The 26,036-nt window shown below is 44.0% G+C and overlaps 2 protein-coding genes across 4 annotated transcripts; both read right to left on the bottom strand.

The window, feature by feature from the left end:
• Window positions 1–686: 686 nt before the first annotated feature.
• LOC139373076 (protein unc-50 homolog) lies at window positions 687–5,271 on the bottom strand. Of its 2 annotated transcripts, none has more exons than XM_071113162.1 (6): window positions 5,153–5,271; window positions 4,233–4,501; window positions 2,337–2,457; window positions 2,010–2,149; window positions 1,816–1,923; window positions 687–1,126 (listed from the first exon to the last, which is right to left on the bottom strand). In XM_071113162.1, the coding sequence occupies exons 1-6, from the start codon at window positions 5,269–5,271 to the stop codon at window positions 990–992; spliced, it is 894 nt and encodes a 297-aa protein (XP_070969263.1). In that variant the 3' UTR covers window positions 687–989. The 2 variants fall into 2 exon arrangements, with proteins under 2 accessions (XP_070969263.1, XP_070969264.1); XM_071113163.1 differs by having other exon boundaries at window positions 803–1,126; window positions 5,157–5,208.
• A 3,191-nt stretch (window positions 5,272–8,462) lies between these two features.
• LOC139372467 (CRACD-like protein) lies at window positions 8,463–20,341 on the bottom strand. Of its 2 annotated transcripts, XM_071112190.1 has the most exons (11): window positions 20,261–20,341; window positions 16,092–16,169; window positions 15,724–15,880; window positions 15,452–15,587; window positions 15,193–15,354; window positions 14,872–14,940; window positions 14,550–14,744; window positions 13,001–14,408; window positions 12,670–12,714; window positions 9,190–9,800; window positions 8,844–9,026 (listed from the first exon to the last, which is right to left on the bottom strand). In XM_071112190.1, the coding sequence occupies exons 2-11, from the start codon at window positions 16,138–16,140 to the stop codon at window positions 8,868–8,870; spliced, it is 2,991 nt and encodes a 996-aa protein (XP_070968291.1). In that variant the 5' UTR covers window positions 16,141–16,169; window positions 20,261–20,341; the 3' UTR covers window positions 8,844–8,867. The 2 variants fall into 2 exon arrangements, with proteins under 2 accessions (XP_070968292.1, XP_070968291.1); XM_071112191.1 differs by lacking the exon at window positions 12,670–12,714 and having other exon boundaries at window positions 8,463–9,026.
• Window positions 20,342–26,036: the final 5,695 nt, after the last annotated feature.

Raw genomic sequence — 26,036 nt, 5'->3', positions numbered from 1 at the left:
CCAATCCGTCTCTAATCTGCACCCTGCAGTCATTCTGTGACAACTGGCTGGCCCGGGACCCAGACAAGGCCCGGGACCCAGACAAGGCCCGCTTCGTGAAGAGCATCTTCAAACACACCGTGGCCACTTGTGCTCGCTACCAACGGGAGATGACTGCTGGCCCGGGTTTTGTGTCGTGCGACTCGTACGCCATGGCGGCAGCCATCAATGACGGTTTCGTGTGGGTGTCTGAGCCGGTGGAGCTTCAGGGGACCTACACCCGGGGCATGATGGTCCTGGACAAGCTGGGAGTCCTGGAGAAGGAGCACCAAGTTGTCATTATGAGGACAGTGGACCTGGAGAGCTTCAAGGAGATGTTGATGGACTCCCTGAAGTAATAAGGGAACTACACCTATACCGCTGTCCCATATTGCTTTCAATTGTTTATTTTTACAAAATTATAGGGGAGGGCTCAAATTCCACTCTTCGTAATGAGTTTTGTACAGATCTTGATAAGAGGGAGACAGTTTGAGGTGGTGGATGTGTCTGTTTTGACTTACCATTATGTTCTGAATCACCATTTTACTTTATCAGGAAATAAATATTCTACAGTTGTCTTATGATATATAGTGAGGTCAACAGCAAATGTCCATGAGTGATATCAGTTGTTTTAGATTGCATTTCTTTCCTGTTAATGAAAAGGGGGATGAAGTAAAGCCTCTTTATTGAAAGTGCCCAGGAATGTACTCAGAGAAACGCCCCTTAGTCCAATTGAAATACAAATTCACCACTTTTCATTATTTCTTTCTCTTCAATAAACAAGCTTTTCAGTATGTCATGTTTAAAATAAAAAATAAAAACAAACCACAATTTGTATCTTACAGCCAAAGTATTATTTACAAAGTATACAAAACTGCATCACCCCATCCAATCACATTCCAGAATGAAAACATTGTCCATGAGTCCTCAGAGCCACCTGACTGTCTGTGGGCTCTGGTCCTGACTAGTGTCTACTGGACGCGGTACTTGTAGAACCAGCAGAGGCCCTTGGTGAAGTTCCATCCCAGGGAGAGAGAGAGGATGTAGAGGAGAACTAGCAGGGCGAAGGGGTAGAGCAGAACCACTGTGTTCTGCAGTTGGGGCAATGCTGAGGAGGGACAGCGAGAGAGGAACTGGGGTAAATATACAGTTGGTAGACGTAACCATTGTTAGAGAGTCTGATGGTTTCACCCCCTTAAAGGTGAATAAAACCACAGAACAAATAAATGTGTAGCATCCGCTTGTCATTTCCACTCACTACCAAATATGGCAGTGAGAGGAAGCGGCAGGTAGCCTAGTGGTTAAGAGCATTGGGACAGTAACCGAAAGGGCCCTGGTTTGAATCCCTGAGCCGATTAGGTGGGGGAAATCTGTCTATGCCCTTGAGCAAGGCACTTAACCCTAATTGCCCCTGTAATAGCATCTGCTAAATGACTGGAATGTAAACTAAAGCCCAGTGGCCAGCAGAGGAAGGATGACTGACATTCTGCAAGTTTTTAAACATTTGATCTCAATACAGTTCTGTTCCCAAAACTAGAATCTTATGAACAGAGTGGACTAAGTCTTGTAGACTTTACCCTTTGCCAAAGGCGAATTGAGTTATAGCACATGGACACTTAAAAGTAGGTTTGCAAGAATGGGCCAATAGGATCTCGCTAGCTCGTGCTTGGCTATGCCCACCTCCTTGCTTGTTCTGCCCACTATGACTCATTTGTTCCCATTGGAAACGACAGGCTGTGGTCTATCTTGGTTAAGTTATAAAAACATCTCTGATAAAACTGTTATAGGGGGCCTCACCGTTGTATCCCAGGAATGTAATGTATAGATAGTAGCCGATTGCTGTCAACCACAGACTGTTCCCTACAAAGTACCCCAGGAACCAGTCTGAGTTTATCACTACGATATCTGAAACAAACAGCAGAGATCAGACACCGTTACAACAAATAACACCGTAACATGTTAGAAATGTGTAATAACAAGTCTGCACTCACGGTTTATAAAGAAGAGCTGTAGGAAGTGCAGGATGACAAGCAGGGGGTAGAAGGCATTGAGATGCACATCGAATGCGTAGCCCCACTCTACATCATAGTCCTTACTGGGCGGCTTCAGCAGGTACTTATTGGTGATGAACCTGGGGATACAGCACGGACAGGAAAGGGCCTTTAGAAGAGCATGGGGAAGGACCAACATTTAAACATTTGCACAGCCCGAAGACAACCTCTACCCTGTATCTGAAGGGACCAGATAGACATACACACAATATGATGCCTCAAGCTTCCAGCCATTCCATCTAGCTCTTTCTGTAAATCTCTACTCACCACATGAGTGTGGAGATGAGCAGGCCCACGCCGATGCAGTCTATGAACACCACCCACAGCAGCAGCTTCAGAGTCTCCACAAAGCCCATGTCCAGCACCAGCCCAAAGCCCACTGTGGACACTACACACAGAGGACGAGAGACCGGTGTCAACCACAGCCACAGGACAAAAGCAGAAAGATGATAATATTGTAATTTGTAATATATGTTATTTATTAGGATCCCAATTAGCTGCTGGAAAAGCATGAGCTCCTCTTCCTGGGGTCCACATAAAACATGGCATAATGCATAGTTAAGGACTGAAATACATGCATTTAAAATGACACAGCATACATATCAGTACATACAATATCTAGGTCTAATACATAGTACATTGCAAGTTGCAATACAAGATATATAAAATGGCTGTCTCTCTTCGCAGTAAGGTGTGCTATTATTATTTTAAACTGGTTTTATTTCTAGCTTGAGTTACATGGGGTGGCAGAGAGTTCCATGTCGTCATGGCTCTATTTAATACTGTGTGTTTCCCAGCCTCTGTTCTGGACCTGGGGACTGTGAAGAGACCTCTGTTTGCATGTCTTGTGTTGTACCGGTTAGTGTCCGAACTGTGTAACAACTGCTTGAACAGACAGTTTGGTACCTTCAACACATCAATATCTCACACAAAGACCAATAGTGATGCAGTCAATCTCTCCTCAACTTTGAGAAAGGAGAGACTGACATGCATGTTACTGACACTTTCCCTCCAAGTGAGATACGGGCTGCTTTGTTCTGGGCCAACTGCAATTTACCCATGTCCTTCTTTGCCACAACTGGGCAGTAGTCCAGGTGCTCCAAAACTAGAGCCTGTAGGACCAGTCTGGATGACAGATGTCAAAAGGCTGAGCAACGCCCTATCACGGACAGACCTCTTCCCATTTAAGCAACCATCTAGTCTATATGTTTTGACCATGACAGCTTGCTATCTAGGGTTACACCCGGCAGTTTCATATCCTCAACTTGCTCGATAGCCACATCATTCAATAATAGATCTAAACGAGGTTTAGCATTGAGCGAGTGATTTGTCCCAAAAATGATGCTCTTCGTTTGAGATATTTAGCATCAGCCTATTGCTAGTTACCCGTTGTAAAACTGTCTGGAGCTCTGTGTTAAGTGTCTGTTATTTATTTTACTGTATAAGTCTAACAAAAACAGCTCCCAATCTTCTTACTATCAATTTCTTTCAGTCATTCATCATTTAAAAAAATTTATTTTACCTTTATTTAACTAGGCAAGTCAGTTTAGAACAAATTCTTATTTTCAATGACGGACTAGGAACAGTGGGTTAACTGCCTTGTTCAGGGGCAGAACGACAGATTTTTACCTCGTCAGCTCGGGGATTCGATCTTGCAACCTTCCGGTTACTAGTCCAACCCTCTAACCACTAGGCTACCTGCCGAGCATTTGGAGTAACTGATCATCAAAACATTTCCTTGAGACTACACAGTCTCATCACAAACTCTTTATGTCTCTGATCTGTTTTAATCACATGTGAGATGAGACCAATGGAAAGAGGGTCCCATAACCAGGCATTAATACTCCAAATGATACATTCATTCCTGTCTGATTGGTGGTTACATCCTATACAAGAAAGCCTTATTGCATCCTATTTTGAGTTTGTTAATGATTTCCGTTGCTGCTTCATTTCTAGTCAAAGCTTTAATATGATGCTTTAAAGGTGCTTTGCTTTTTGTTGGGTTGTGCATATTTATACTTTCTCTAAATTGCAAAAAGTTATTTTAGTGGTCAAACTATTGCTACACAGTTCCCACTCCTTGTTTTTATAAAGCACACTTGTTCAGAAAGGGCAGGTGATTGTTAAAGATCGACTGCTGTGAAAAACACCCAAGATACTGACCACAGAGCCAGATGCTGAGTAACACCAGGAAGGCAGGGTCGTCTCTGGCCCACTGGTCCTTGGTCTGCTTCCTGTAGTGGAAGTTACGATAGACTCTCTGTGGGGAGGTGAACAGGTAGAGCATCTGCCACACGGCAAACTCAAAGTCCATGGCTTTGAAGTGCAGCAGCCTCCTCAGGTATTTGTAGCGCTTGGCGCCCGCTGTGTGGCGTGCCGCATCGCGGGCGCTCAGGCTTCCGTTCTGCGGCGAGGTGGTCGGTAACATAGTGCTGGGAAACACAGGAAGCATCACGATGACCAAATCAGAGCCATAGATATACAGAATTTGATTTACAGTGGAGGTGCAGTCTTCCCTTTCTCCCTGCATAGGCCTCACCTGGTGACACAGTACTGTCAGCTTATGTCAACATCCAAGAACCTGTACAATAATGACTTTTACCATGCAATTACATTAAGTCATTGCAACAGTCACATTGATTATTTCCTAAATGACCTTGTCCATCCTGTCAGTCTGTCTGCGGTAGTTTAGTTTGGACATCTTACTAGCTATCTGATATGTCTGTAACACACTCCAGCAGTCACGACAGATAGTGTGATATACTGTGCTCAGATTTTTTGTTGGCATGCCAGGCTAACAGACTAGTAGTAGCTAGCTAGATGGCTCTTGAAAGCTAACGTCAGCTGGCAAACTGTGGTTTTCCCTGCCAACAATATTGTTTAAACTAAAGTCAGTTGTGCCAGCGAGTATCAAAACGTAAGACTAAACAAAGTAGCTAGCTATGGCTAGCTGACGTTAGGTCGGTGGCATAGACCCTTTGATGGACATGGAATTGGCTGGCCTTAGTAGCACCTTAGACAAGACTACAACAGAATGTATGGTTTAGTTGCAAACAGAGATAAGATTGTTGGAATAAACGTACCTACTAAACCTCCTATTTTTAGAAGAAAGTTCCTTTTCCTCAGTAAAAAATAGCTCTTCCGGACAACTGAACACGTAGAAACTTCCGGTAAGTGACCAAGAGGCGCTTAGACATTGCATCTTGGGAATTGTAGTCAAAACGAAATTAAACAAGCTTTGTGGTAGTACAATCTATCATAACATATCACCACTCCCTCTGACATAGCCAAAATAAAATAATAGATATGGATTTTTGCATGTGTTTTTAAATTAAACGGACAGTATAATGAATATGCGTGTGAAAGCAGTATAGCATAGGTGATTCAGAGTGTTTATTAGTCACATGTACAGGGTTGCAGGTGTGAGTGAAAATCTTTGGCTTTGAGCTCCAACATGCAAGAAATGTCGATGGGTGGAGTACTGGGGGGCGGGGCGAATGTCCATAGATGGAGTAGCAGGGGGGAGCGGGGAGCGGGGTGCAGGTAGCTGACTAGTGGTGGCTATTCAGCAGTCTGATGGTCTGAGGGTAGAAACTATTGGCCAGTCTTTCAGTTTTTGCCATGATGCTCCTGTACTGCCCACTTCTGAGTGATTGAAGCAGGGAGAACAGGGCATGGCTTGGGTGGCTGGGCTCCCTGATGATCTTCTTGGCATTCCTGCGACACCTGGTCTTGTAAACTCAGCAAAAAAAGAAACGTCCCTTTTTCAGGACCCTGTCTTTCAAAGATAATTTGTATATAACTAACTTCACAGATCTTCATTGTAAAGGGTTTAAACACTGTTTGTCATGCTTGTTCAATGAACCATAAACAATTAATGAACATGCCCCTGTGGAACGGTCGTTAAGACACTAACAGCTTACAGACGGTAGGCAATTAAGGTCACAGTTATGAAAACTTAGGACGCTAAAGAGGCCTTTCTACTGACTCTGAAAAACACCAAAAGAAAGATGCCCAGGGTCCCTGCTCATCTGCGTGAACGTGCCTTAGGCATGCTGCAAGGAGGCATGAGGACTGCAAATGTGGCCAGGGCAATAAATTGCTATGTCCGTACTGTGAGACACCTAAGACAGCACTACAGGGAGACAGGACGGACAGCAGATCGTCCTCGCAGAGGCAGACCACGTGTAAGAACACCTGCACAGGATCGGTACATCTGAACATCACACCTGCGGGACAGGTACAGGATGGCAAAAACAGCTGCCCGAGGAACACACAGGAACACACAATCCTTCCATCAGTGCTCAGACTGTCCGCAATAGGCTGAGAGAGGCTGGACTGAGGGCTTGTAGGCCTGTTGTAAGGCAGATCCTCACAAGACATCACGGGCAACAACATCGCCTATGGGCAATAACCCACCATCGCCTATGGGCAATAACCCACCATCGCTGGACCAGACAGGACTGGCAAAAAGTGCTCTTCACTGATGAGTCGCAGTTTTGGCTCACCAGGGGTGATGATCGGATTTGCGTTTATCGTTGAAGGAATGAGCGTTACTCCGAGGCCTGTACTCTGGAGCGGGATCAATTTGGAGTTGGAGGGTCCGTCATCCGTTTTGTCACCAAAGCCGCATATACTACTCACCACTGCAACCTGTACGCTCTCGTTGGCTGGCCCTCGCTTCATACTCGTCGCCAAACCCACTGGCTCCAGGTCATCTACAAGACCCTGCTAGGTAAAGTCCCCCCTTATCTCAGCTCGCTGGTCACCATAGCAGCACCCACCTGTAGCACGCGCTCCAGCAGGTATATCTCTCTGGTCACCCCCAAAACCAATTCTTCCTTTGGCCGCCTCTCCTTCCAGTTCTCTGCTGCCAATGACTGGAACGAACTACAAAAATCTCTGAAACTGGAAACACTTATCTCCCTCACTAGCTTTAAGCACCAGCTGTCATCGCAGCTCACAGATTACTGCACCTGTACATAGCCCATCTATAATTTAGCCCAAACAACTACCTCTTTCCCTACTGTATTTATTTATTTATTTTGCTCCTTTGCACCCCATTATTTCTATCTCTACTTTGCACATTCTTCCACTGCAAATCAACCATTCCAGTGTTTTACTTGCTATATTGTATTTACTTTGCCACCATGGCCTTTTTTGCCTTTACCTCCTTTATCTCACCTCACTTGCTCACATTGTATATAGACTTATTTTTCTACTGTATTATTGACTGTATGTTTGTTTTACTCCATGTGTAACTCTGTGTTGTTGAATGTGTCGAACTGCTTTGCTTTATCTTGGCCAGGTCGCAATTGTAAAAGGAGAACTTGCCTACCTGGTTAAATAAAGGTGAAAAAAGTGGTCTGGGGGGAGTGTATCATAGCATCATCAGACTGAGCTTGTTGTCATTGCAGGCAATCTCAACGCTGTGCATTACGGGGAAGACATCCTCCTCCCTCATGTGGTACACTTCCTGCAGGCTCATCCTGACATGACCCTCCAGCATGACAATGCCACCACCAGAGTGTGATTTCCTGCAAGACAGGAATGTCAGTGTTCTGCCATGCCCAGCAAAGAGCGCGGATCTCAATCCCATTGAGCACGTCTGGGACCTGTTGGATCGGAGTGTGAGGGCTAGGGCCATTCCCCCCAGAAATGTCAGTCAACTTGCAGGTGCCTTGGTGGAAGAGTGGGGTAACATCTCACAGCAAGAACTGGCAAATCTGGTGCAGTCCATGAGGAGGAGATGCGCTGCAGCACTTAATGCAGCTGGTGGCCACACCAGGTACTGACTGTTACTTTTGATTTTGACCACCCCTTTGTTCAGGAACACATTATTCAATTTCTGTTAGTCACATGTCTGTGGAACTTGTTCAGTTTATGTCTCAGTTGTTGAATCTTGTTATGTTCATACAAATATTTGCACATGTTAAGTTTGCTGAAAATAAACGCAGTTGGCAGTGAGATGATGTTTATTTTTTGCTGAGTTTAGGTGCTCTGTAGAGCATACAGTGTGCACCCAATGGTGCGTTCGGCTGCACGTATCAACCTATGAAGAGTCTTGCGGTCCGCGGCGGTGGAGTTGCCGTACCAGGCTGTGATGCAGCCTGACAGTATGCTCTCGATGGTGCTCCTGTAGAACACTGTGAGGGCCCTCGAGGACAGGGCGAATTTCTTCAGCATACTGAAGTTGAAGAATCTCTGTCGTGCCTTCTTCACTATGGTGTTCGTGTGGTTAGACCATTTCAGATTCTCTGAGATATGTACGTCAAGGAATTTGCAGTTATTGACCATTTCCACGGTGGCCCCATTGATGAGGCAGCCCCATTGTGGTTGATAATAGCTTATTGATGGTTGATTGAGCCCACACAATTCAAACTAGTCAGAATACAATTTACAGTATATTTATTCCAGACAACAGGGATCAAGCATGGAGTGATATGTCAAAAGCAGTGAAAAAACTGAATCAGAGTTTGAACCAGCAACAAACAAGAGTATGCCCTCTTGCCATAAAATTCCAGACCTCTTGGTTTAGTGTTGTTATACGCAGTAGTTTAGCATCAGTCTGGCCGATGTGAAATATAAGTAATTTAAAAAATGTAATGGTTAGAAGAGTAAGGCATAGTAAAGGGAAAGAGGTTTTAAACTCTGAATCCAGTAGGTTCAAATAATACAGTCAGCAACAAATCATTATTTTATTTCAGTCTTCTTCTTACTCTCTTTAGGAACCTCTTTACCTCCCTCAAACACACACACACACACACACACACACACACACGCACGCGCGCATTTCTCTTAGTCCATAGTCTTGTCACTCCAGGCCAGAGATTTCCTCTTGGCAAGTTCCATCCAGGTTGGCTGACCCCGGTGTGACAATGAGGATGATGATGATGAAGAAGAAGGTATCTCAGGATTTGCGATGTGAATCTCAATTTGACCATTGCTAGATTCCTCCTAAGATAAAATACAGAGATGACATATTACTTACTAAACTGGCCACATTACATCTTAGTTACAAAATGAAGACTTACTCTGGTTGAGTCAGTTGTTTTTCCTCACCACTTGAACTGACCAGGAAAAATGTCTGACCCTAGTGGGGGCACAGTCAAATATTTACCATAGTCCCAGTCGGGAGCACTCTTTCTGTCCATTTCTCCACAGGCATCTTCTCAGCTCTCTTCAGAGACGTGGAGGATCTCTCAGATGCTCCTCGTAGAGTTGGTCTGGTTGGCGTGTGAGGTTGGGAGGACGGTTGTGTCAGCTGTTGAGCTGTTCCTTGTGGTGTCGGTTGTGATGCTGTTTGTGTGTTAGGCTGATCTGAAGGCAATGTTTTGAGTTTAGCTGTCAGATGCATTCCACGTAGGATTGGTCTACCGCTTGGTATTGGTTGAGATGGGGGTTGTACCACTGGGGGTGATGTTTGTTTTTGCGAGGCTGTTTTTGTGCTTGGCTGTGATTGTGATGGAGGTTGTGTTGATGGCTGAGCTGTTGGTTGTAATCTCGGCTGTGGGGCTGGGGTTGGAGCTGGCAGTGGTGATGGGGTGTACTGGGGCGTTGTTGTCCCCCCTGTCCCAGGCACTGTCTCTGGACTGAGATGCTGTTGGAGACTCCTGGTCTTTTCCCGGGCCATGGACATCCAGACAGGCTCCGATCCAGCTGACCCATTAGACCCAGGGGTCTCAGCCCATCTTGGGAGCCCCAGAGCAGGTCTGGAGGATGGGCCTTTGTCTGAGGAACAATGGGTGACATTGTTGAAATCAAGTCAAACTTTATTTAAAGTGTATTTAAAAGATACTGTGGTGTTTGATGACTGGAGTTGTGAATCCAATATTTAATCAGATCATCTTCATTTATTCTGTGGTTCATTTGGTTTGGTCGATATTGGCAATATTATGATTGAGGTGAAATAGAGATCGTATTACAAACAGTGCCCCTGTAATTATTTGGACAGTGAAGCATGTTTTCTTCTTTTGGCTCTATACTCCAAATTTTGGATTTGAAATTAAACAATGACTCTGAGGTTAAAGTACAGACTGTCAGCTTTAATTTGAGGGTATTTTCATTCATATCAGGTGAACCGTTTAGAAATTACAGCAGTTTTTGTTCATAGTCCCCCCATTTTAGGTGAGCGAAAGTATTGGGACAAATTCACTTATGCGTATTAAAGTAGTAAAAAGTTAAGTATTTGGTCCCATATTAATAGCACGCAATGACTACATCAAGCTTGTGACTGCACTTTTGTACATTTTCTGTTTGTTTTGGTTGTGTTTCAGATTATTTTGTGCCCAATAGAAATGAATGATAAAAAATGTATTGAGTCACGTTTATTGAAAATAAGAATAGAATATGTTTCTAAACACTTCTACGTGAATGTGGATGCTACCATGATATATGGATAATGCTGAATGAATCATCAATAGTGATGAGTGAGAAAGTTACAGATGCACAAATATTATACCCCCAAAAAATGTAATGGTGAGAGGTTAGCATGTCTTGGGGGTAGGATATTTGTGCATCTGGAACTTTCTTACTTATTCAAGATTCATTCAGGATTATCAGTAATCATGGAAGCATCCACTTTAATATAGAAGTGTTTAGAAACATATTATATTCTTATATACAATAAAAGTGACTCAAGAATGACACAATACATTATTTACCATTCAATTCTATTGGGCACAAAATTATCTGAAACACAAATGTAAGCATCCAGTAAATTTGTAGAGTCACAAGATGTATGTAGTCATTGAATGCTAGGAATATGGGACCAAATATATAGAGTATAGAGTCAAAGGAAGAAAAAATGCTTCACTGTCCCAATAATTACAGAGGGCACATATAGTATACATTATTGTACTGGATCCAGTTTTGACTGGAGGGGAAATTGCCCACTGATTCAGAAGTGCTCATTATACTGTAACTACTATTGTATGATTATTAGAGAAGTGTTCAGTGGTTCAGTGGATACAGTGCCTTGCGAAAGTATTCGGCCCACTTGAACTTTGCGACCTTTTGCCACATTTCAGGCTTCAAACATAAAGATATAAAACTGTATTTTTTTGTGAAGAATCAACAACAAGTGGGACACAATCATGAAGTGGAACGACATTTACTGGATATTTCAAACTTTTTTAACAAATCAAAAACTGAAAAATTGGGCGTGCAAAATTATTCAGCCCCCTTTAATTTCAGTGCAGCAAACTCTCTCCAGAAGTTCAGTGAGGATCTCTGAATGATCCAATGTTGACCTAAATGACTAATGATGATAAATACAATCCACCTGTGTGTAATCAAGTCTCCGTATAAATGCACCTGCACTGTGATAGTCTCAGAGGTCCGTTAAAAGCGCAGAGAGCATCATGAAGAACAAGGAACACACCAGGCAGGTCCGAGATACTGTTGTGAAGAAGTTTAAAGCCGGATTTGGATACAAAAAGATTTCCCAAGCTTTAAACATCCCAAGGAGCACTGTGCAAGCGATAATATTGAAATGGAAGGAGTATCAGACCACTGCAAATCTACCAAGACCTGGCCGTCCCTCTAAACTTTCAGCTCATACAAGGAGAAGACTGATCAGAGATGCAGCCAAGAGGCCCATGATCACTCTGGATGAACTGCAGAGATCTACAGCTGAGGTGGGAGACTCTGTCCATAGGACAACAATCAGTTGTATATTGCACAAATCTGGCCTTTATGGAAGAGTGGCAAGAAGAAAGCCATTTCTTAAAGATATCCATAAAAAGTGTCTTAAAGTTTGCCACAAGCCACCTGGGAGACACACCAAACATGTGGAAGAAGGTGCTCTGGTCAGATGAAACCAAAATTGAACTTTTTGGCAACAATGCAAAACGTTATGTTTGGCGTAAAAGCAACACAGCTGAACACACCATCCCCACTGTCAAACATGGTGGTGGCAGCATCATGGTTTGGGCCTGCTTTTCTTCAGCAGGGACAGGGAAGATGGTTAAAATTGATGGGAAGATGGATGGAGCCAAATACAGGACCATTCTGGAAGAAACCCTGATGGAGTCTGCAAAAGACCTGAGACTGGGACAGAGATTTGTCTTCCAACAAGACAATGATCCAAAACATAAAGCAAAATCTACAATGGAATGGTTCAAAAATAAACATATCCAGGTGTTAGAATGGCCAAGTCAAAGTCCAGACCTGAATCCAATCGAGAATCTGTGGAAAGAACTGAAAACTGCTGTTCACAAATGCTCTCCATCCAACCTCACTGAGCTCGAGCTGTTTTGCAAGGAGGAATGGGAAAAAATGTCAGTCTCTCGATGTGCAAAACTGATAGAGACATACCCCAACCGACTTACAGCTGTAATCGCAGCAAAAGGTGGCGCTACAAAGTATTAACTTAAGGGGGCTGAATAATTTTGCACGCCCAATTTTTCAGTTTTTGATTTGTTAAAAAAGTTTGAAATATCCAATAAATGTCGTTCCACTTCATGATTGTGTCCCACTTGTTGTTGATTCTTCACAAAATAATCCAGTTTTATATCTTTATGTTTGAAGCCTGAAATGTGGCAAAAGGTCGCAAAGTTCAAGGGGGCCGAATACTTTCGCAAGGCACTGTATATGTTACCTGGGTCTGAAAAGGCATCTACTACCAGGTCAGTATCATCATCATCTAAGGATAGAACCAAGACAGTGCCTAGAGGTGAGTACATGCTATTGAAACAGGGCCCTGAGTAGACTGACATAGCTGCAACCGTGTGAGCTAGAACACCTTGTTAGCGCAAAGTCAGCTAGTGCATAGTCCAAGTTAATAGTTATTCAATATAGATTCAGCGATATGACGCAGATTCAGAAAGTAAACAGCGTAGTGGGTCAATTTCCGCAACAACTCAGAGCGTTGAACGCGAGGCTCAATTTCTCTGCTGAACTATCGACGACGTTCTAGAGGACATACGTACCTTGGTTCTCGTTGAGTCTGTTTCTGTCAGGGGTGTATGGGGGGAGGCAGTCAGACACTTGTGACGGGCCCTTCCTCGAAGCCTTATTTGCCAAGTCATCCCTGGCCTTTGAACTTGTGCCAATTTCGCCTTTGACTGGTTCTGCAGTTGTTGAGACAATAGGACACTTAACCCTGAATTCTTGGTCCCTTTGCAAGCGATACTTCAGAGACTGAGAAGTGGTGCGCAGCTTCACTCCGAAGGCACTCCTCCTCTCCTGCTCCTGCTCCTTCTCCTCGTTTCCCTCACTCTGCCCATCCCTTTTCTCTCCTCCCTTCAGTCCTGTCTCCTCCACTACTTCTACCTCTGTTTGTACGTTTCTCTCCTGAGGTGAGGGTTGTGGTTGGTTTTCCTTCAGACCTTTAAATGTGACTTGCTCTGGTTTTACCTCTTGCCTTCTGACAGACTCCTGATGAGGGTTCTTGGCCACCAAACCCTCCCCTCCTTTTCCTTCTGCATTCATCTCCTCATTTCTTGTCCCTGTTTGGACTCTGCCAGTGGCGCTCTTGGAACGTTGTCTCAAGGAGGAGGTGGAGAAACTGTTTGCTCTAGGCAGTGTGTCTTCATGGCCAGTAGGTGGCGCTGTTGTCCTCTGCACCAGGTCCAATTTGGAGGTTTCTTCATTAACGCCCGACAGTGGGACTGCTGTAGTCTCTCTGACAGACTCTCTCTCAAAAGCAGGTCTCTGTGTTTGTCTTATAACGCGAGAGGCAGGGGTAGGTAGAGCAGAGTGGTGTGTAGAGCTGCTGGTGTCTGCTAGGCTCACACCCTGTGTGTTTCTGCTCAACCTGTCTCCCTTGTTAGAGGTGGCTGGGGTCATATTCTCCTCTGGCTTCTCTTTTGAGGGCAGTTGATTTGTGATGGAAGTGACATTATCTGATCCATAGACAGGACTGAGAGGCCTGGAGAGGGTCTTTTCCGATGTAGACCCAGGCCGACTTCCCCGGTCTGAATTATCCTGGATGAGAGTTCTTGGGCGTTTGACCCGGATAGGTTCCGGGGGCTTCTGTGGCTCCTCCACTGCTGCTGAAGGGGGAGTGGGCAGGCTCGGGGTCTCCAGGATGGAGGTCTTGGTCATGGGTTCTGGTAGAGGAGAGGTCATAGCCTGGAGGTAGAGAGGGTTGGTGGTGACGCGTCCCTCTGTCTCGGAGGACTCTTGTCTCTTTAATACCTCTTTCTGACCACCAGGGGGTACCGACTGCCAGGGCTTCTCCTCAGAGTCTTTTGGAGATGAAGAGAACAGTCGCTCCCTCTCCTCCTCTTCCTCTCTGTCCTCGTCCTCTGTTCCATCCTGCTCTTCCTCCCTCTCAGACAGGGGCTGGTCTGGGTCCAGGTCACTCAGGCTCTCTGAGCCAAGTCTGCTTGCTCTCTAGTAATGACACAGACAAGAAAAACAGCCCGTTAAACCATGGTCTTATATTTTCACTGTAATGAAGGTATTCGAGATTGAAATGCTGCCCAGTACCCACTATGTGGTGTTTTGATGTTACACTACACAGTGAGATCTTACCAGGGGACCTTTCCTTCCCTTGGCGCTGGCCCTCTGGTTCCTGGGTTTAACAGACATGCGGTGACGGGCGGCAGAGCTGTCCAGGCTAGGAGTGTACTGGGCTGGGCTGGTAAAGTCCACTGCAGGGGAGGGCTCTGGATCACAGGGGGAAGCAGGATTCGGGGAGAGAGGACGGGAGGAGGGCTGGGAGAGGCACTGAGAAAGTAGAAAAGCACATTAACAACTGAAATGGACCCAACAAACATGTTTTCGGTGAATGTTGTTAGGATGATCAGTATGTGAATGTGGGATGTGGTGTAACGCAGACAGGAAGTTGCATCACCTGCTCCTCCTCCTCACTTCCTGTCCCTGCTAAACTCAGAGAGCTATGGTGCCTGTGAGTGTCAGGGAACTGGGGATGGAATGGAGGAAGAGGTGTCAATCAGTCAGTCCCACAAGGTGGTGGAAGAGTAATGAGGAATGATGATGATAATGGTGATGATTACATTGTGTTTTGTTTGCAAGTTTACCAACAAACTCTACTGACTACAGCAAGGTTTGTTCTCTAAAAATAGATGTTATCTCAATGAGACTATCCTGGATAAATATAAGTTAGATCAATTGTATCTATGTGTGTGCAGTAAATGTGATCAGCCCCATTCACCTTGTAGGAAGGCCCCTGTGCTGTTCGGTCATGGAACAAGATCTCTGGAGGGCTCTGGGGTAAACCATCATCCTCAGAGGTAGCTCCGGAATCTTCCATTCTCTTTCCAGGGATCAGCAAGGGGGGAGGGCCCAGACACATGTTCTGCCGCTGCAGTTTCAGCTGCCCAATCAGAAACAGTGCATGTGTGATGAGCACACTCTGAGACCAATCACAACAGTAGATTAGACTATAAGGACCCTCCCACCTACGGATTCACCTGCAGTTCTCGTATCCTGCTGTGTACATTCTCCTGAGACAGAACCCTCGTCGGCTCAGAGGAGCTCTGTGATTGGTCAGCCAGGAAGATGCTGTCATGTGACAGAGCTCTGGACCCCAGTTTATTTGGACCGCCCCTGTAAGTGACACAGTTCAAAAATATGTTTACTACATACATACAGTATGTCCCAGTCGACGTGCTACTTAAACTTGATAACTTGATCAACTTGACATGCTACTATTTCCAGTGAGTGAAAGAGGTCAGATGCTTACAAACAGTCATCCTCTGAGTCGTCGTCCCTCTGAGCTATGACATCAGCAGTGACATCACTGGCGGACTGGCTCTGCTTCATCAGTCCTTCAGTCTCCTTCCTCTTCAGACGGCCAAACAGACGACTCTTCAGCAGCTTGAACCGAGACTTCTTCCTCCCTGAAACCACCACGAAGTTACTGTCCTACATTTGGTTTTGTTTGCAGAGTCAGACATGAGACTTTGCTGTGAAGTTCATTCCTGTTTGTATTGCATAATGCACTGTATATGAATGGTGCATTGGGAGTGAATGATTTGCCAGCTACGTATGTCTGTTTACATAGGTTTAGGCATGTCAATCATTTAAAGAGAAAGTAGACATGTGTTCTACCTGTAAGCTCTTCTCCTGAGTCCTCCACTTCCCCAGCGTTGGTATCCATGACAGGAGACTGGAGTTAGCTGCTCTTACCTAGGAAGAGAGACAGGGCAAGACAAAAACCAGTATTTAGCAACGCCTGAGGGTTCTGTTTGAACAATGGCTCTTCCTGTGAGCCATTCAGGAGCCAGTAGACTGCAGGTTACAGCTCACCTCTATCACACCACTCCCTCCCTGGACAAAGTGTGCTTTCAGGACTGTCCTCAGACTTACTGCCTGAGTATTGGTACTGTGCACACACTGCCAAATATACCTCTCTATACCCCCTTGGCGATGTGGGTTGGAGCCCTGTCTCAGCCACCCTCTGTCTATGCTCTTACTAGCTGTCTCCCTTTACATTTCCTGCACTACTGTCAAAAATACTAAAAACCATTAAAAAATATATCTACATATATTTTAATACATTGTCTCAACAGATTTTGGAGTTGTCGTATTTTAATAACATGTATTTATTTATTTAATAATTAATAATAGCACATTTGATTATCCAGCCGACATACCAGTACATCACTTCATTGATAATAAGTAGTTTCACACACTCTTTTCCTTGAACGAGCTGATAACACCTCAGAACTCAGCCAACGTTTATGAAACCTAACAAACCTGATAAATGGTCTACTTTTTGTCAGGCGTTAGATATTAGCTTTGCTATTGTCATTGTTCTAGCTATTTATAGTTAATAAATAAGCGCTTTTCATTTGATGTAACATTTTCTCAAGTCAAGTTTGTCAGTTCAGTGATTATTGTGTCAGCAGTTCCAATTAGTTTCAACAGTATTTCTCTTTCAGCAGATATCATGGAGCGTTTGATTAGAGCAAGCGGACCAGACAAGAGGCTTTCAGCTCCTGTGTTGACTTTGTGCCTGGTCCTGAATAGGAGTTGCCTAGCAGTCCACTGGTGACGTGATGTGACATTAAATAACAAGGAGACAAATTAAACACGACCTGAGTTCAACCTTTCCCAGACTCATAATGCTTACACACACGCACACGCACACACATGCACAGACACACACACGGACAGCTCTTTCACACAATGTCTGAAAGAAGACAACAAAAACCAGAGGTTCATCAGAGTTCTAAGCACCCCCAAACTCCCCCAATCCATCTTTCTCCAAGACGTATCCAAGCAGGGAGAACTCAGGGAGAAGACTGGGTTAGTGCACTGAACCCAGCCAGCAAACCACATGCAGCAACCCAGTCTAATACAGCAACCCTGTTTAATACAGCAACCCTGTCTAATACAGCAACCCAGTCTAATACAGCAACCCTGTTTAATACAGCAACCCTGTCTAATACAACAACCCTGTCTAATACAGCAACCCAATCTAATACAACAACTCAGTCTAATACAACAACCCAGTCTAATACAGCAACCCAATCTAATACAACAACTCAGTCTAATACAACAACCCTATCTAATACAGCAACCCAGTCTAATACAACAACCCTGTTTAATATAGCAACCCTGCTCTGCAACTAGCTGTCAACTGGAACATAATCTCCCAGCAGAGTAGAATACTTAAGGTCGGTGCAGCTCACTGAGCAACCCAACTACTGAACCACACACAGCAACCAGGCCTTGAACCCTGGTACCCAGCAGAATGGATATCTGCAGAGAACAAGCCCAACAATAGGGAACAGCAGGGGTACTGTCTCTGGTGAAATCCTATCCTGCAGCTACAGGATATTACTGAAGTTGGCTGGCCAGTCCTGATCCAGCTGGCTACAAACAGCACAGTACAGATGCCATATCTTAATTTGATCATCCTGTTGTTGAAGGAATTGTAATTTCCACTTTAAAATGTCAGACTCGATTTGCCCTAATGATAAATGTATCAACCCCTACAAAACATGTTCATTAATTATAATCCACATAACAATTCACATTTCCTGTTGCTGCAGGATTATATTCATGCTGTTTTAACTGGCTCAAATTAAGATACGGCATCTGTATACTACGTATGCACTCTGTGGTAGAAGAGCCTTTAAGCTAACTATCCTCCTTGTTGGCACCAAACGTTCCATGATTAAAACATTCTAATTTGCATTGTAACTAGAAGTGTCAATGTCTCAGGTGTAACTTTTAGTGTCAACATGGTGTCTATTGAGATTCTAAATCAAGCCAAGAGACTGTATATGATGGCTGGCTATCCATGGCTCTGTCTATCTGTGGATCTGGCGAGGATAAGCCTGTATATTACTGTTTAATGAGATGATGAACTTGTGTAACCTTTTAGACCTCACACACACACACCTGCGGCTGCGACACCTCAGGTCCTCGAGTGCCTGTAGTGACGTCCGCATAGCCGGTTGTTCCCCCAAGGCTATAATGGAACCCCACAGCTGAGCTACTGTATAGATAAGAGGAAACCATCTACTTTTTACAGCGCCATGCATACAATAAAATAATCAGATGAAATGTTTCCGGAGTGTAAATTAATCCATTTGAATAGAAATAGATTTATTAGACTGGAAATGGCTGTGAACAATAAACAAAGAATAAACAAAGAAATACATTGCTCAAAGTATAGAAGGTCTATTTTATTTATTTTTTTACACCCCTTTTTCGTGGTATCCAATTGTTAGTAGCTACTATCTTGTCTCATCTCTACAACTCCCGTACGGGCCCGGGAGAGACAAAGGTTGAAAGTCATGCGTCCTCCGATACACAACCCAACCAAGCAAACTGCTTCTTAACACAGTGCGCATCCAACCCGGAAGCCAGCCGCACCAATGTGTCGGAGGAAACACAGTGTACCTGGCCACCTTGGTTAGCGCGCACTGCACCCGGCCCGCCACAGGAGTCGCTGGTGCGCGATGAGTCAAGGATATATTGTGCGTCGCCCCACGGACCTCCCGGTCGCACCCGGTTGCGACAGAGCCTGGGCGCGAACACAATGAGTCTCTGGTGGTACAGCTGGCGCTGCAGTACAGCACCCTTAACCACTGCGCCACCCGGGAGGCCCAAAAGTATAGAAGATCTTAACATCGTTTGACCTGCTTACCACAGGAGGTTGGTGGCACCTTACCTGGGGAGGACAAGATTGTGGTAATGGCTGGAGTGGAATCGGTGGAATGGTATCAAATACACCAAACACATGGTTTCTATGTGTTTGATACCATTCCATTCGCTCTGTTCCAGCCATTATTATGAGCCATCCTCCCCTCAGCAGCCCCCACTGCTGCTTACTTACCATGGAAGTAAATAGAAACCAGGTCCCTCCCTGGAAAAAGCCTCTAAAAAGGAAGTGTGACTGATAAGTCCTACGTAACAGCACTGCACAATGAGAGCCAAGGGACTCCTCAGCGAGCCAAACAACACAAGCCCAGGGGACCTGACACTTTCAGTAAGTCTCCACACATCACAGCAGTGCAGTGAACATATGGGATAATACCTGTTGATAATGGAGGGACCAAGGTAGAGAGCTACCCCCTATGATCTATCCCTGGGTACTAGACTAAAGAAATATGAACCGGAACTCAATGGTTTTGTGCTCTCCCTTTAATTAAGGTATTTTAACCAAACAGCCATTATGAAATCTGATTGTCCAGTGAATGATCAGCGATTACTCTGGTCCTGTTCACAACCAGCATTATGCTTTATATACAGAGCAGTGTTGTTTACCAAAGGCAGTTTTATTAGATGACAATGAAGGATAACTTAGGAAAGACAAACACTGTAATGGCAGTCATCCTTCTTGCTGGATGAGTGCATAGTGTTGTTTTTACAGAAACAGGTTGAAGCCTATCTGTAGGCTTTTGTTTTGGCAGTGGAATAATCACACAGAATCTGGAGTTTTCAAAACCCTAGCACGTCCTCTTTTACCTGGAAAAAAACTCCAGAGATCATAACAGTTGTTATTGTTTAGGTCATCAGACACGATTTGATTCTTATCAGTTAATCCCATTTAGGAATGCAGAACTCGTGCTCAACACACTGTAGTTAGAAGTTCAAAGGTTATGGAACAAGAAACAGTTGAAATACTGTACAACACCCTGGAAGATCATATGTTGCAAATGATCTTATCAATTATCATTTTTATCAACAGATACAACTGTTTGTGGGTGGTTTCTAGTTCATTTACAGTAAGAGTCAAGTTCAGTCGGGTGGAATTGTCTTACCCTGTTACTGGAGAGCAGCTGCTTCTTCTTCCTCTCACTCTTTCTCTGTTTCTCTTTCTCTCCAAGGGGAGGATGTGTCCTTCCACGCACTCACACACATACTGGTCCTCAGCCACCTCACCACACTGCCATCTGCAAATGAAGGGAACGAGAGAAGGAGAAGTGATAGGAGAGAGGTGATAGGACAGAAAGGGAGAGAGGGAGTGGAGAGAGGGAGAGAGGGAGAGAGAGAGAGAGAGAGAGAGAGAGAGAGAGGCGCTGCAAGGGTAGTGTTCATCAGTGACAGGAGTGGAAAGCTGTCTTAAATGAACTGTGTACAGAGAACAAATGTGTTGTGTTGTCCTGCATCATTTATCCCCTCCATACCTTTTAGGGTCTTCGGCAAATGTCTACATTTAAAGACATTTCCTAAGTTCTCCCATTCAAAAGTATTTAAATGTCTGAATGCAGTTATGCATCTCAGTATGTGTTCATAAATAGTTAATAATTAGAGTGAATAAGTCACTTTTCTCACAAGTTGTAATTAGTGACCCGTTGTAGACATTGGGTTCTACCTGACAGCCTCCTGGGCCTACCTGACAGCCTCCTGGGCTTACCAGGTTTCTACAGGCTTGAAAGACAAGACCCTACAAACATGGATGTTTTCCCCTCTCTGTGTACTTCACTGTTTAATCCTGTGTCCTGTGTGTTATCTAACATTATTCTGACTACTCCAATTCAAGTACACTGTTACCTGAGTGAAACATTAGCCCCGGTCCTTACAAAAGCAGCCCAGGCAGTCCCACCCACCCAATCAACGGTTAGGCGTCAGACAGCTCACCTTTCTGACACCACTCCCTCCCAGGACAAAGTGTGCTTTCAGGACTGGCCTTCTGAAAATCATTGTGAAATACAAACATGTAATAATACTACCTCTATGAGAGTGGCCTTATGTTGCCTGTACAGGCAAAGGAGGAACCTGCACACCTCAGCCCAGAAAACATTGACTACCAGAGTTAGAAATGTCCAATGTCTTGTGTGTTGCTCCCCAACAAAGAAGGCTTGTGTAAACATTAACCTCGCTGTCATGGTTTCCAGAGGAATGGTGTGGCAAGGGAGAGGCGAGCATCTGTTCGATTATTAACTATCCTTTCTGAGACCCACTTCTTTCTTTCATATTTATGAAGAACATGGGGTGAATTCCAAATGAAGGTATTGCAAGGTACAATATCTTCCCATTTCAAAGCTTTTCACATTCATCTCTGAGTTCAGTGCATTTCTCAGTGTTCTTCACATACAGTGCCTTGCGAAAGTATTCGGCCCCCTTGAACTTTGCGACCTTTTGCCACATTTCAGGCTTCAAACATAAAGATATAAAACTGTATTTTTTTGTGAAGAATCAACAACAAGTGGGACACAATCATGAAGTGGAATGACATTTATTGGATATTTCAAACTTTTTTAACAAATCAAAAACTGAAAAATTGGGCGTGCAAAATTATTCAGTCCCTTTACTTTCAGTGCAGCAAACTCTCTGCAGAAGTTCAGTGAGGATCTCTGAATGATCCAATGTTGACCTAAATGACTAATGATGATAAATACAATCCACCTGTGTGTAATCAGGTCTCCGTATAAATGCACCTGCACTGTGATAGTCTCAGAGGTTCGTTAAAAGCGCAGAGAGCATCATGAAGAACAAGGAACACACCAGGCAGGTCCGAGATACTGTTGTGAAGAAGTTTAAAGCCGGATTTGGATACAAAAAGATTTCCCAAGCTTTAAACATTCCAAGGAGCACTGTGCAAGCGATAATATTGAAATGGAAGGAGTATCAGACCACTGCAAATCTACCAAGACCTGGCCGTCCCTCTAAACTTTCAGCTCATACAAGGAGAAGACTGATCAGAGATGCAGCCAAGAGGCCCATGATCACTCTGGATGAACTGCAGAGATCTACAGCTGAGGTGGGAGACTCTGTCCATAGGACAACAATCAGTCGTATATTGCACAAATCTGGCCTTTATGGAAGAGTGGCAAGAAGAAAGCCATTTCTTAAAGATATCCATAAAAAGTGTTGTTTAAAGTTTGCCACAAGCCACCTGGGAGACACACCAAACATGTGGAAGAAGGTGCTCTGTTCAGATGAAACCAAAATTGAACTTTTTGGCAAAAATTGAAAACGTTATGTTTGGCGTAAAGCAACACAGCTGAACACACCATCCCCACTGTCAAACATGGTGGTGGCAGCATCATGGTTTGGGCCTGCTTTTCTTCAGCAGGGACAGGGAAGATGGTTAAAATTGATGGGAAGATGGATGGAGCCAAATACAGGACCATTCTGGAAGAAAACCTGATGGAGTCTGCAAAAGACCTGAGACTGGGATGGAGATTTGTCTTCCAACAAGACAATGATCCAAAACATAAAGCAAAATCTACAATGGAATGGTTCAAAAATAAACATATCCAGGTGTTAGAATGGCCAAGTCAAAGTCCAGACCTGAATCCAATCGAGAATCTGTGGAAAGAACTGAAAACTGCTGTTCACAAATGCTCTCCATCCAACCTCACTGAGCTCGAGCTGTTTTGCAAGGAGGAATGGGAAAAAATGTTGGTCTCTCGATGTGCAAAACTGATAGAGACATACCCCAAGCGACTTACAGCTGTAATCGCAGCAAAAGGTGGCGCTACAAAGTATTAACTTAAGGGGGCTGAATAATTTTGCACGCCCAATTTTTCAGTTTTTGATTTGTTAAAAAAGTTTGAAATATCCAATAAATGTCGTTCCACTTCATGATTGTGTCCCACTTGTTGTTGATTCTTCACAAAAAAATACAGTTTTATATCTTTATGTTTGAAGCCTGAAATGTGGCAAAAGGTCGCAAAGTTCAAGGGGGCCGAATACTTTCGCAAGGCACTGTACATTGAACAAGACCCTACAAACATTGATGTTTTCACCCCTCTGTGTACTTGACTGTTTAAAGTAAATGGCAACTTCTGTTGATCCACTATAATGGGAACACCACTGTCATTTTTACATGTTACACTTGAATCATTTAGCAGACTCTCTTATCCAGAGCGACTTACAGTTAGTGCATTCATCTTAAGATAGCTAGGTGGGACAACCACACATCACAGTCATAGTATGTACATTTTCCCTCAATAAAGTAGCTATCAGCAAAGTCAGAGCTAGTAAGGGGGAAAAAGTAAAGTGTGAGTGTTAGTTCACGATGGGGTGTGATTATTTAAGATACTCCTTGAAGAGGTGTTTCGGCAGGGACTCTGCTGCCTTGGCTTCAGGGGGAAGCTGGTTCCACCATTGCTGTGCCAGGACAGAGAAGAGCATGGACTGGGCTGAGCGGGAGCTGCCCTCCTGTAGGTCTGGCAGAACGGAGTGCTTAGGTTGTGGTGTAGGGTGTTGAGCATAGCCTGACGGTAGAGAGGGGCATTTCCTCTTACTGCTCGGTAGGCCAGTACCATGGTCTTGTAGTGGAAAAAAAAATCCCATTGATATCCATTCTACTCTTTCTATTTCTATGTAGATGATTTCTGCCATTCTAGAGAACCGCTAGAACAGACATCATCAACCAGATTCGGCCTCGGGACGATTGTTTCTTGAGCGGATGGTCAGGGGGCCAGAACATAATTACAAATCATTTGTAGACTGTAGATTGACCGCAAGAAGCCCAAACATATCTAATATTTGACTAAAACATAATAATTTCAACCCTTGTTTACATTTCTAAAGGATCACATACAATGTGTATCTCTATCATGCATAGGATTTTTTTGTAACAGATTTCCAAATTAACAATAAAATGAAATACAGAAAACTTGGGGGGACTAGAAATTCTGCTCTCCTGCATCCTGTAGTCAGGCAGCAGCCTGGCAGCAACCTGGCAGCAACCTTTGGATAGTCATTACCTTGGGCAGGACGCAGACATTCAGCCTACCCAATCTACTTCTGAGACAGAACAGGAGTGTTATGACACACCTGGCACACTGCTAGTCACACCATGAAACTACACCCCTCCTCCCCCCCAATACTAATTTCTACAGAACGCCCTCCACGGGTAGGTGGTACCCCCCACTGTGTCTTCACTACTCTCTCTCTCTTTCCGTTCTCCTTCCCTCTTCAGGGCTTTCCTATTTTAGTGCTGAAGGTGACCTTGTTCTCACGTCTTTCCTGGTTATTAGTCTTATTATTGGTCTTATTTCATCTCTCCGAAGCACATCTTTCCACGCCCAATGAACCATATTATTACACAATGTCATAAAATAATGCTGGATAGAAACAGTGCAAGCTTCTTTTTTTATTGTTGATTGATGTGTGATGTGAGAGTATCGGTTTATGCCATAGAAACGGTATATTCAAATAGATTGCCGCTTGTGTTTCACAAACCCCTGTGACATTATCTTTCCTAATGATTGTAAATGCTGTTTCTCATGTTGGGTGTACTGTGCCTGTCCAATCTGTTTAGTTTATTGCAGGATTATCATGTGTCTGTCTAGTCATACAGTAAACATGGTGATTGGTCATAGCACGTATAACCTACTGTACCTGCCTTCTGTTGAGTTAGAGTAGGGAAGGGCGACTTTGATTGGGGTGGGTGCCGGGAAAAAACTGAACTCATCATGTAGCTAGCAGGTCTGCATACCGAACACATGCAGTCAGAGTCGGCCATAGCACTTTGGGGGCCCTTGTGAGCAAAACATTCTAGTGGCAGCAGAGAGAAAACATGTATGTTTCAGTTCATTTCCTGCAGTTTTCCACATTTTGCCTTTGGGCGTAGAGAAAATGTTGCAGTTTTAAAGCAAGATTGAGGCAATTATAAACATTTTTCCATTGGGCTGAGAGAATACTTAGAAATTGTATATTTTATGTACAAAAAATTTATTTAACCTTTATTTAACTAGGCAAGTCAGTTAAGAACAAATTCTTATTTACAATGAAGGCCTACTGGGAAACAGTGGGTTAACTGCCGTGTTTACCTCGTCAGCTCGGGGATTCGATCCAGCAACCTTTCGGTTACTGGCCCAACGCTCTAACCACTAGGCTAATTTCATGCAATTCTGCTCATTATGCAATGGCGCAGAGAAAAATGAGCAGTGTTACAGCTGATTTCCTGCAATTCTATTAATTTTGCCATAGGTTGGAGAGAAATAATTGCAGTTTTTAATATGATATCTGAGAGTGAATAACATTATCAATGGGGGCCCCCAGTCGGTAATTTCACCAAGATTACTATAAGTTAAGATGGCTCAACTAACTTACCAATCATAACTCAAATTTGCTGACGGGCTAATTGAGTGACCGGCAGTGACTGACATTACAAGAGAATAACTACTGATGCACAATTGCACCGTCTACTATTCTAACTCTCAACAGTAAGTTGAGACCCCAGCAACAATAAATCAAAATAACACATTTTGTAAATTGATCCGCGGGCCTACAAGAGGGGGGCTGTGCAGACCACCAGTTTCCCATCTATGACTTAGAGAACAAAGCATCCCAGGGGGAGAGACAGAGACTGAGTGGCCAGTTGAACATGTAGCCTACAGTACCATTCTGCAAGGTTCAACTGACTTATGAGTGAAAAGTAAACCAGAACAAAAAATATTATTTTTATTAAAGCCCTTCTCTCAGAAGTTTTACAACAAATAGAATACATTAATGAAAGACCCTCATTTCCCTCTTTTAGCTGTAGTTCATTTGAATCAAATCTTCATCAAAAATATACTGAATGGTCACTCATTTTACAGATCAATACACAACCAAACACAGTGATGTCAGTTTGTA

Source organism: Oncorhynchus clarkii, chromosome 18 (genome assembly GCF_045791955.1).
Source record: "Oncorhynchus clarkii lewisi isolate Uvic-CL-2024 chromosome 18, UVic_Ocla_1.0, whole genome shotgun sequence".
NCBI classification, from domain to species: Eukaryota; Metazoa; Chordata; class Actinopteri; order Salmoniformes; family Salmonidae; genus Oncorhynchus; species Oncorhynchus clarkii.
This window is presented reverse-complemented; position numbering and strand designations above follow the sequence as displayed.